Source organism: Mytilus trossulus, chromosome 9 (genome assembly GCF_036588685.1).
Source record: "Mytilus trossulus isolate FHL-02 chromosome 9, PNRI_Mtr1.1.1.hap1, whole genome shotgun sequence".
Taxonomy (NCBI): domain Eukaryota; kingdom Metazoa; phylum Mollusca; class Bivalvia; order Mytilida; family Mytilidae; genus Mytilus; species Mytilus trossulus.
The window spans coordinates 35,241,501-35,253,718 of record NC_086381.1 but is presented as its reverse complement, the minus strand read 5'-3'; the positions used below and the strand labels follow the sequence as shown (position 1 = coordinate 35,253,718).

Below are 12,218 nucleotides of genomic sequence, written 5' to 3'. Positions count from 1 at the left end.
GTTACTTTTCTAAACTTCAAAACGGTTACGTTCAGATTGAGAAACGGAGTGGTGTAAATCAATTTAGTAAAATATCTACTCAAACAAAATCAAACATATTGTAAACCAATCATAAAGTTTTATCCAAATTACCATGTCTATAGAATTTGCACAATCTAAAAAAAGATGAAAATACATTGGTTCATAGTGTGACGTCCAGTGACAAATATTTCACTTTTCTGTTATTACTTAATTTCTTCTTCTTCCATATTATATACGAGTCAATGATTCCCTATATAAGCAACCAAATTTTTCCCACGAAGGGGGGGGCCCGGGCCCCCCAGGCCCCCTGGATCCGCCTATGTTAATGTGTTGTCTGTAGTCCTGAGCGGAAATCTTCAACTCAGGCGCGGATCCAGAAGGGGGGGGGGGGGGTCCGGGGGTTGGAACCCCCTTTTTTTTGGACGATCAAAGCATTTGATATATAATTGGAACCCACCGCCCCCCTCCCCCTTTTGTGCTGGGCTAGGAACCCCCCTTTTTAAAATGGCTGGATCCGCCCCTGCAACTGATCCCGCTTCAGCAACCTTGTCAGGTAATGTATTCCATTCCATGATTGTTCTTGGAAAGATGGATTTCCTGTAGACATCACTAGTGACCCTCTGTTGATAAAACTTGTGTCCTCCACGAGTTCTATACTGAATCTACACTGTCGCCACCTTCTTCTTCTTCCATATACAGATCATACCACCTGATTATCATGCTGATAACACAACTATTAACCCTTCAAGGAATGTCTCTATTGGACTGTTGAACAAAAGTAGGGTGTAATATATGTGAATTGGAATAACAGGCTTGTTTTGATACACATTATGTCATATCTGAAGTTGATATCTGTACACGAAACATATTCCATTTATTCTTCAGCAAAAAAAGATTTTCTTTCTAGCTTAAAAAAACCTCTTTGAAATGGTTTGCTTTGTTAAAAACTGCTTATCAACTTTATGGTTCTCCGCTTGCTGAGATATAATGTGGATGTGATAATTGGCGCAAATGATATGAATACCGAGGAAAAGTTTATCAGTTTTAAACAGTCGAAATTTCGAGATTCTAAAGAGCTCTAAAGGTTGAAAATTCTGAGTTTAAAAATAAGCAAATTTTGAGTTTAAATAAGCTCGAAATTTTAAGATTAGATATGTCAAAATTTGTAAAAATGTTCACTGCAAATTTTATTTTTACTTTGTCTATATGTTACAGGGAATTTGTAAAATCAACTACTAACAGTTTCAGTTGTTTTGTAAAATCACTAACAGTTTCAGTGGTTTTGTAAAATACTAACAGTTCCGTGGTTTTTAAAAATCCCTGATAAGTAAGTAAATTTTCTTTTTTTATTTTTTTTAGTAAGTAAATTCTATTAAGAGTCGGCATATATATACATAATAACAGAGAAAACATAAGCTCTGGTGAGCTCTTTAACCGACTATCACATAGAAAACATGCAGCATCATGCAAATACTACCAAATAAAACTAAAAAAAGCATGCAATATAATGAAAGCAACTCTATTTGATTTGTGAGCTTCCAGAGTCAAAGTTCATGTGGCAAGTGCCTCTATGTGCATTGAAACGGGGGAATCAGCAAATCACTTGAGATCATAAAATATAACAGACTAAAAGCATAAAAACAATAAATAAATAAATATAAGCACTAGCATTTAATGGCAGATATATTAAAAAAAATGCATAAAAAGCAGAGCAAAAGGCCATTATAAAAAAAAAGAAAGAAATTTCAGCTTTGAGACAGCACTGGTTGGATACGACATGAACTGCAGTAACATTTTTGACCCCCACACCAGGAATTTTGTATAATTCCTAAACTGGTCAAAAGAAGTCATGAGTCTAGCCTCATTAGGAAAGGATCTTTTACCATTTTACCATTACTGGAGGTTCTAGAACTAGGTACCTCAGCAGTGTTTACATACCTGAAATTATATGAACTGTTTTTTTTTTATTAAAACTAAATCTTGAATAAATAAAGGACATTTTTTACTAATTATTTTAAAGGTCTCCAAGGCAATTGAGCGTATTCTACGAGTTTTAATGATGCCCTTGAAGGTTCGAAATCTGCAGGAGTGTTTCGTATGAGCTCTGATGGTCTTCATAAATAAATCGAAGCGCTCGTTCTTGTATTTTTTTTTCTATTTTCCTGGTATTTTGTTCCCCACAGAAATGCCAAGTCAAAGGGCAGTAACTAAAGTTAGACATAATAGAAGAGTAGTAAATTGTAAGCTTACTTAGTTTGTTTAGATGTTTCCCCATTCTTTTCAAAACATTTAATTGCCTTGCAGCCTTTTTACAAATATTTGAAATGTGTAAATTAAAGTTTAATTTAAAATCAATCGTAACTCCAAGTAGTTTAACCTCATCCTCACATGATATAGATACCATTCAAATCAAACACAATCTTTTTATCATGTGTTTTTTTGCCAAGAGAGATAGCTTGAAATTCCTAAAGAGCAGAGATTACATCTTGTAAGGAATTTCCAGACTTTGACAAAGTGTTATCATCAGCATAATTATATAAAGAATTTTTTTTTACAAAAAAGAACAAACCATTAATAAAAATATTAAATAGGATGGGTACAAGGATAGAACCTTGTGGTACCCCTTTAAATATGTCAAGCATACCACTTAAATTTTGGTTTACTTACACACACTGTTTGCTTTTTGTTAAATAACTATATAACATATCAAGTGAGGATTTTGATAGACCATAAGCTTTTAGTTTCAATAGCAGTAAGTCATGGGGGAGACAGTCAAATGCTTTTGACAAGTCCATAAGGATAGCTGCAAGTTATTTATTTTGATCTAAGGCTAATTTCCAATCTTCAATTACTCTTAAAAAAGTTAACTGACATCCAAAACCAGATCTAAAAGCTGTCAAAAAGGACTGAAGATTTTTATGTACTAATTGTACTTCTATGGCATTTTCAAAATTTTAGAAATAGCCGGTAATACACTTACCGGTCTATAATTTCCCTTTTCTAAAACACTATTCTTTTTGTGGATAGGTGCAACTTGAGATTCCTTAAGATGGTCAGGGAAGGTCGATGATGATAATGACAAATTAACAATATCTGTAAGGGGTTTTACAATAGCAGGTTTAGCAAAATGCAGTTATTTAGGTGAGATACCATCTATACCAGTGGCTTTTTTAACATTAATTTTACGTATACGTTTCTCAACAAAGTCTTGATCAATAGGGGAAAAGGTCAAATTGTTTTGATCAAGATCTGGAATATTATCTTTAATGGCCAAAATACTCGGGTGATCATCATCAACCTTTATTTGACTGCTTCTTATATTCTTTGCAACATTTACAAAATAGTCATTAAATATCTCACACACCTCCTCCTGTTTTGTAATTAAAACATTATTTTCAATTCCTGATTACAATTTAAAAGTATAACTTGCTATTACAATGATTAGAAATGTGTTTTTCTGAAAATAAAAAAAAAAGACTAACGATCACTAATGATTTCGAAATATATTTGTTTATTGAACACTATGAGCTAAAACTGATATTAAGACCAATGTGACTTTACTTATTTTCGCATGGCTAGTTTGTGTGACATCTACTGTTACATAATTGCCCTGCTTTTCAATGCAGGTCTGCATTAAATCAACCTGAACCCGGAAAATTGAACTCTTTGCTTATTATAGACTTAACGACAATACCTTCACTATAGCAGTTCTACGTTTTTTAGTTGGCATTCCTCTCAAAGTTCCTTGTAAAGTTTGTACACTTTCTATTTGCATACTTTAAATACCATTTTGTTCCTACCATCATCATGATAATGATCTATTGATATGTGAATTTCCTGAACTATGCTGTACATGTATGTCTTCGAGACATGCATAATATTTAAAAAAAAAACCATATTCATCTGATGAATACTGCTTTTAACGATTTTTTCAAATATTTGCCACTGGATCACATACCCTAACCCACTCAATTTCTTATACCTTACATAATGATATGTGTTTTTCTTCTCTAATGACAGCAATCAACCTACATGTAATGTTCTGTTTTTATATTGGATTTTGAACATTTGATATAATTGGCTTTATTTTATACGGTAATTACAGAAAAACTATAATAAACAGTAACTTTCTTTCAGACAAGGTAGTGATAAGAGTTTGCTTAACATGTTCCAAAATTTCATCATATTTTCCGTGGTACCATATGTTGCACTTTAATTTCCCCTCAATTATTTGAAGTAACTTTTGTGTGTATGAAAGCTATCTGTGCCTGAGCCATTGCTCTACAGTATGTAAGTTGTCACGATAGTGTACGGCAACTGCTCACTTCATATTAAAATAAGATTAACTAAATTAATAGATTAACCTCAAACTTATTGAGTGTTACTGTAGTAGGCTTTTTTTTCACAGAAATTCTAAAAAAAAAGAATGAATTTAATCAGTGAATCCGTAAAAAAAATCTTAATCATTTTTGGGGTTTTGTAAAATCACTAGTCAAAATCAGGGTTTTTTTAAAATCACTAATTTGTTTAGTGATTTAACAAAATCACAAATTTCACAAATTCCCTGTACTAATTACGCTTTCGTTCCTACATTTGTAAGTAAGATAACTCAGTAGTAAAGTTAATAATTTTATGATTATAACTTTTCATTTTCTTTATTTATAAACTTAAACTTTTGGACACTTTTTTTTTTTTATTATACTGTATATATGAGAATTTAAAGCTTTGTTTTAAATCTTCGTTTTTGAAGGATCATGAGGTAGAGTCAGACATATTGAGTTCGTATAGCATAGCAATTGTGAACTGATATCGAAATATTTGCCACTCAATCGATTGTTGTACGGGAAAACATGTAGCTGTTCTTAGCACTTGTTCCAATATGAATATGTTTATTGTATTTTCAGATGTGCTGGTCTGACTATCGTTTGGTGAGCTATTTATAGGCTGGTTTAGAGCTATTTTTGTATGTTTTGCCAGATGAATGATACACTAATAAGTTGTTGCAGGCGGGCAGTATGTTGAAAAGGTGTGTTGATATTTGAGGCCTGAATACTGTATTATTTCTAATCATTTGGCAATTTGGACTTGTTCTTAAATGCGGTCATGTTTTAAAGTTGTAGTAAAACTGCATTCGTTTTTTATTCTAAGCCGAGACACTGATAATGTAACTATTGGATGACATGAGCCAGTCTTGTCTCCAATTGTAGTGTATTAGATGTCTTTATGAAGCTTTTTAATGTTCTATTTGGAATAATAGGCCGGTAAATGATGATGTCGACTATACAAAAAAATCTTGTTTGGCTGTGTTTAAGATATTAGTAGTTTGATTAATAATATGTGTATGTGAGAAAGTATTAGTCCTTGTACTGTTCCCTGAGGATTATTTGATGAATCATGTTGGGATTTCTTTTTATCAGATTAAGTGTTTTCAAGTCTATTTGAGTTCTGTATGGAGAGGAACAATTAGATCCACTTAGTTGTCTTGTCTGAGATGTCAATGTTTTTTATGCCCAATCTAAGATAGTAGAGCCTGGGGGCATTATCTTTTCTGGTCTGCATGTCCGTTCATCCGTCTGTCCCGCTTCAGGTTAAAGTTTTGGTCTAGGTAGTTTTTGATAAAGTTAAAGTCCAATCTACTTTACACTTAGTATACATGTTCCTTAAGATATGATCTTTCTAATTCTAATTCCAAATTAGGGTTTTTACCCCAATTTCAGGGTCCACTGAACGTAGAAAATGATAGTATATAATAGCTATAAATAACTGTCATATTCCTGACTTTGTAGAGACATTTTCCAACATAATAGTGGGTTAAAACTGGTTTTATAGCTAGCTAAAACTATAACTTGTATGATACTGAAACAAGGGTATAAATGTAAAGCTTTTCTACAACTATGACATCATTTTACATCTAAGAAATGAGGTTAAGGTCAGATAAACCAAACTAGTAATACATGTAAACCTTGAAATCATTCCATATACCAAATATGCTTTAAATATATAATATTTGACCTATTGCACATCAAAGAAACAAACTTAACCAGGAAACATTAACATTGATTAATGAACAATTTAAATGATGCCAAGGTCAGATGAATGTAGCCAGACAGACATGTACACCTTACAATCATTATATGTTTTAAATATAGTTGACCTTTTTACATATATAGTATCTAAAAAATCAACTAAATCAGGAAATTTAGATTAACCAATGAACCATGAAAATAAGGTCATGGAAAGATGGTAGTTGCCAGACAGACATTTACACCCTACAATCATTCCATACACCTAATATTGATGAACTTATAGGCTATTGCTAAAAGTATTAGAAAAACAGACAATTTTTTTTATATAATATTGAGCAATGAACCATGAAAATTAGGTCAAGGTCAAATAAAACTTGGCAGACTGACATGTAAATTGTAAAATATTTTCCTACCCCAAATAAAATTGACCTATTGCATAGAATATTAGAAAAACAGACCAAAACAGACCAAAACACAAAAACTTATCTATAACTACTGAACCAGAAGGTTCTTACAAGGAAGCCAACAAATAAGGTGTTATAGAAAACCTCTGAATGTCTTCGTAGTAGTAGGAACAATCAGAGAGGCACTCTGAAACTTGTCTAATAAATCATCTTTTGACTTAAGATTTTGTTGGGATTAGACTGCAGGTGATCAGTTTACAGAGGTTTATAACTTTCTAAATATTCACTGTATAATTGATTATAATTGAAACAAATCCTTAGACTGTCACTGTATGTGAAAATACAAAAGTTCAGTTTGTTGTTTTTGGTTTTTGAAATTCAATTTAGACAGGTTTTACTTGTATAAACAACAAAAGGCAAATCATAAGTATAATTTATGTCCATGGTAGAAAGTTAGAAAACATAAAAATTCCTATTACAAAATATCCTAGGAAATATAAAACAATTATTTTTGATTGTATATTACAATTTCTAACGTTGTAAATATAAAGATCACTAATATCACAGATTTTAGAATACTTTGAATGTTTCTTATGACTAGTTTTCCTATTTTTTGTATGATAATTTGTTGAAATGACTATTGCTGCATACCAGTAAACCACAGGTGATGAAGAAAACACCATTCTTGTTAATACCTGAAAATAAATAAAGTCATCTCGATTATGATTTTTATAATGTTGGAAAAGAAAACAATCAACAGCAATAATCTGCAAAACAGGTGGAGGCATTTTTCATTCATGAGTGTTTATCACAGGCACTTGTCTAAGATTATTTTTTCCCTGTTTACCTAAATATAAAAGTTATATTAAGGAATATAGGAGGTGGGGTCTGAGACAAGTGCCTGTGGGGTTTATATTGGGTTAACATAATTGAGATTAATTGACCAATACATTGTATTACAGAAGAGGGGACAAAAAAACACTAGAGAATACAGGGTTGAAAATAAAAATCAATGTGGTGCTAAAAGATAATAATTAGTGAATAATAGGCAAACTTTACAGAGGGAAATATCTGAAAAAAATAAAGAATTCAGAAATGAAAAAAAAAAACAGCACCCAGACCCTCATACATTTCTTTCAAGGGTGTATTCTTCTGGAACATTTCATCCACAAAAAAAATATTTAGGATGAGGGTTGATAAGAGCTATTATTCTGGTTCAGAAAATGAAAACTAGTAAAGTAACATACTTTTCATTATCATTATGTTTTATGGATTAATATTATAAATGAACATGGATTATTTATATAAATGAACATGGATTTATAATATAAATGAACAGGTTTAAATAACATGGAAGTTTTAGAGCAAAAAATTCACGTGTTCAGGTGTCACTTAAAAATATTATCAACATTTGGAAATTGTAATATTTGATTAAAATGTCAGAGTAGAAAATATGAGTTTCCTACTTTTAAAAAAAATAGTAAAAAAAATATCATGACAACAAACATGACTAAGGGAGATAAGTCTACCACACAAAAAATACTTGTACCATAAAATAAAACTCACTTGTATAACTTTTAACCCTGACCATGCTGACTGATAGTGTAAAAGTTAGCTTCTGTGTAGTTTTGGTACACTTCACTTTGTTAAGGAAAATCTTCTAATGATAAAACCATACAAGAAACTAAACTTACCTGAATATGTATAAAAAACCATCCAAATACAGTAATGAACAATAAGTATGCAATATATGGCAACATTCTTTTGTTCATAAATCCACTTTTCTCTGAGTCATCTGTGTTCTTTTCAGGTATCAATCCTAATGTCAGACATCTTTTTCTATTAAGTCTATAATAATATACAACAGATGAGACAGATAAAACACTCACAGGTAAAGCCAGAATAAAATTTGGAATTTGTCTGAACTCATAGTATCTCAAAAATCCAACATTCCAATGAGTATTCTGCACATGACTGTATGCAAAAGGTATTCTATTTTTGCACCAATCAAAAGCTGTTTCATTTACTAAGTTGTAGCTTCTTTTTCTTCCATACTGAATGAGGAATTCTGGTATATTCCACTTTCCACTTTGATTGCAAAACAGATCACTTATGTAAAACTGATATATAAGAAAAGGTAATAAAAATAATATCAAATATATCAAAGCTTTCAAAATCTCTTTCAAAATGAGTGAAATTTTGCCGACAAAGTCTTTCTTACTATACAATAAATGTATCACAATATTCTGACAACTTTTATGAAGTTCAAAGCCAGCAGTCAGCAATCCATTTGAACGTGAAAGACAACTTAAACTTGAGAACATCATAGACTGATTTCGTTTTCTTTCTTCAAATTTCAACATTGTAGAAAAAGTCAAATATGCAAACAATATTTCAGAATAAAATGCTGACATGAAAATACTGGCTGGATTGAAGCAAAATAACAATGCAGCCTTATATGCTAAAAATTCTGAATTCAAAATATTTGCGCTCAGTCTGTACAAAACAAGTGTTGTTTTAAAGAAAATATAAAAATTGAAAATAAATCCTGATACTATAAGTACTGTTCTATACTGCATCACAAATTGCATCGGCAAACATAAGCTATTGGCTAATATTCTGACACACCATGGAAATAATGGAAAAAAGGCTAAACTGTTTTCATAAATATATCCATGTTCAGCTACATGGAGGAAATATACACCATCCCATCTGATGAATCCACCTAATACATAGTGAACACATGTATCCAGTGGATTGTCCTTGGATTGATCATATGGTGGATTGTCCTTGGATTGATCATATGGTGGATTGAACACATCTGCTTTGTGATCTGGTATCAAGATATTGAACACAACCTAAAAAATATAAAATTATTAAAAATTAAGTGTGTTATTAAGATCTGAGCAAAAATATTTAACATCAATAAATTGACAATTTTGATGCAATGTTCTTAATTCCTAAAATTTCTGACTGTCAAAATATTGAGGTTCAAGAGCATCAGAGTTATCCATACTACTCCAATGATATTTCTAGTAGTTAAAAGTCTGACTAATTATAATTCATACCGGTAATTTTATCATAAATATGATTTCCATGTTATATACTTTTCTCTTACTTGTATTTGATGTCCATTTGAAACTGACTTTTTGCAAAGTGTGACTGTTCAGAGGTGTATGTTACAGGTTATGTGCGTTAGCTTTTAATGTTTTTGGTATTGGTTAAGTTGCTGTTTGACCTCACATCTATATGGATGAATTTTGATGAGTGATTGTATAAGTTAATAGCTGCAAAGTCTTCTTCCATTTCATTTCTGTCGAGATTATTTACCCTCATGATCACCGGCATGCACTTAACTTGAACATGTTGAACCCCAAGACTGAGAGAATATTTTGATATGGTACATGTTATATCTTAAAATGTTTTTGCCAAATGCAGAATTTTGTTGTTGTTTGCAGAATTATTTGGCACTGGACATGCAGGAGATTAAAAAAACAGCAATTAATAAAATTCCCTTTTTTGTGTAGTGTACATGTTATTATACAAGAGTAGGGTCACTCTATGAATTTATAAAGCAAAATATTGCAAGGCTGTTGATTGTCTAATATTTATAGGATAATGGTATTCCTTAAAAAATACATATGCACCACTTAGAAAGTTCTTTCTTTTCATTTTTTTATGGCCCCGCAACGAAGTTTGGACTTGGATAAATTATTGAAAATAACAGTTATACAGATTTTTTTTCTATACGCCTCCAGATTTTGAGCTGATTTTTGACATGTGACCAAGAGACTACCATCATGTTTGTGTCCACATGTGTTATTGAAATTGCAGATTTTTCAACTTTTTTGGATAGGGACATTCATGTCACTTTTGACAGATCTAGTTTTTGTATGGAGTAGATTTTCAATTACAGTTTGTGGCTAACTATTAAGGTATTGGAACGATTGTGTGACTCAGACATATTGGGTGTTGACCAAATTATATAAATGAAATCCTCTGAGAACATGGAGAAGAATTATTAAATCATAACATAGTAGCATTGTTTATTTTTAAAATTTTAAATTGATTAAACAGACTCCAAGTGGTTTTAATTTATTTGACATCAACATTTTAATGGTCTTTGGGACATGTACATGTTTCTCATTAAAATGATTAAGGTTCATGTGGACCCCTTGGCTAAAATGGTTGATTTTTCATCTCAAAATTTACTCTGTGTATAGATCAGATAAGCCTGTGAGTCCAGAAAAGATTTAAAGCATAGATAAATAAATTGCAAATATGTTTGATGTTTTTGAAAAATAAAAACTTAACAGGATTAGGCCTCAAATAAAATATTGTTTGTTTCCCCAATCCCAACTGACCCTTCAAAACTGGTGCTACTCATAAAATTTTATTGTTAAAACTAAGTCAAATATTATTTTATTCATATTGAATTTTCAGGCTTGCCAGACATGCCAGATCGTCCAATAATATTCAAGCTTTTTGGAAAAATATATTATTTACCTACCTACCTACCCACACCTGGCTTGGCAGGTTCGGGATTGGGGAAACAAACAATATTTTAATTTAGGCCTTATGGGATGCACTTTTTTTCATTCTTTCAAAAGGTGCCAAAATAAAACAATGAAACAGGTTTGAGAAGTTCCCCACAAGTAATAATTGGAGGGAGCTGTATTGATTGACATGGACAATAGATAAACAATAGATACCTGACAATAATAGGTGATTTAAATTGTACCTTGATGGACCATATCAAGTGAAACTCAACTGTTTGTTTACTTTATCATCTTTGAGGGGGGATAAGAGGGGTCATGATCCAGAAATCCTGGACTGAAAAACATGAAATCCTGGGGTTCTGAATTTAAAGAAATTTAAATCCCACCATCCCCTGATCCCAAAATTTGAAAAAAGAAATCCCGGATCGTGTAAGGATCAATCCTGAAATCCCGAGCCTAAAAACACCAAATTCCTAATACAGGTTCCCCCTCATCTTTTGCAGGGACAAAAAAAAAGTGCACTGCAAAATCTTTATAAAAAAATCTAAATCATACAATGTTTTTGAACAGGGACTTTCTATACTTTATCATGTTTATAAACAGTTAAAGATATTTTATTTCCCCCATTTTCTATATAATACTACAAAAAATATTCACCCCATTTTTTCGCTATAATTATGAAATCTTCAGGCAAAAATATGGGGGAAATAAAATATTTTTTTATTTTTTGTAGTATTATATAGAATAATCTATATAATACTACAAAAAATATTTTATTTTCCCCATTTTTCGTTATAATTATGAAATCTTCAGGCGACTGTGGGTAGGATAAGAAAGTCCCTGATTTGAATTTTATTTATCTAGGCCAGGCTATGCCTTAAACTTTTTCAGATGCACAGGGTTGTCTAGAACTGACGTAAATTTGGAGGTGAAAAATCAGCCATTTGAGCCAAAGAGCCCACATGTACATGAACCTTAAAAATTCAAATTAACAAGGAAAGACAGAAGGGGTTGTGATAAAATATAAATGAAAACTCATTTTTATTGTGACGTCTTGTCAATGGTAATTGGACGTTGGGGTAAATGAAACATTGTTTTACTTAAGAATAAAATTCATTTACAAGATACCTGTAAAGTAAAAACAAGTAATCTTGAAAGTAAAGAATATTTTAAAAGTTTTTCTTTCATGGGGGCGTCCATCTTGGAAACTCGTCCAAAGACTTCACATGTCGATTGCTTTCATTGGTTGAAATATCTAAGAAAATGCA

At 31.5% G+C, this 12,218-nt stretch overlaps 1 protein-coding gene across 1 annotated transcript; it reads right to left on the bottom strand.

Moving 5' to 3' along the window:
• Nucleotides 1–6,885: 6,885 nt before the first annotated feature.
• LOC134683853 (GPI mannosyltransferase 2-like) lies at nt 6,886–12,199 on the bottom strand. The gene is made up of 3 exons (XM_063543161.1): nt 12,079–12,199; nt 8,146–9,309; nt 6,886–7,146 (listed from the first exon to the last, which is right to left on the bottom strand). Exons 1-3 carry the CDS (start codon nt 12,148–12,150, stop codon nt 6,886–6,888), a joined length of 1,497 nt encoding a protein of 498 aa, XP_063399231.1. The 5' UTR covers nt 12,151–12,199.
• Between the last annotated feature and the right edge of the window lie 19 nt (nt 12,200–12,218).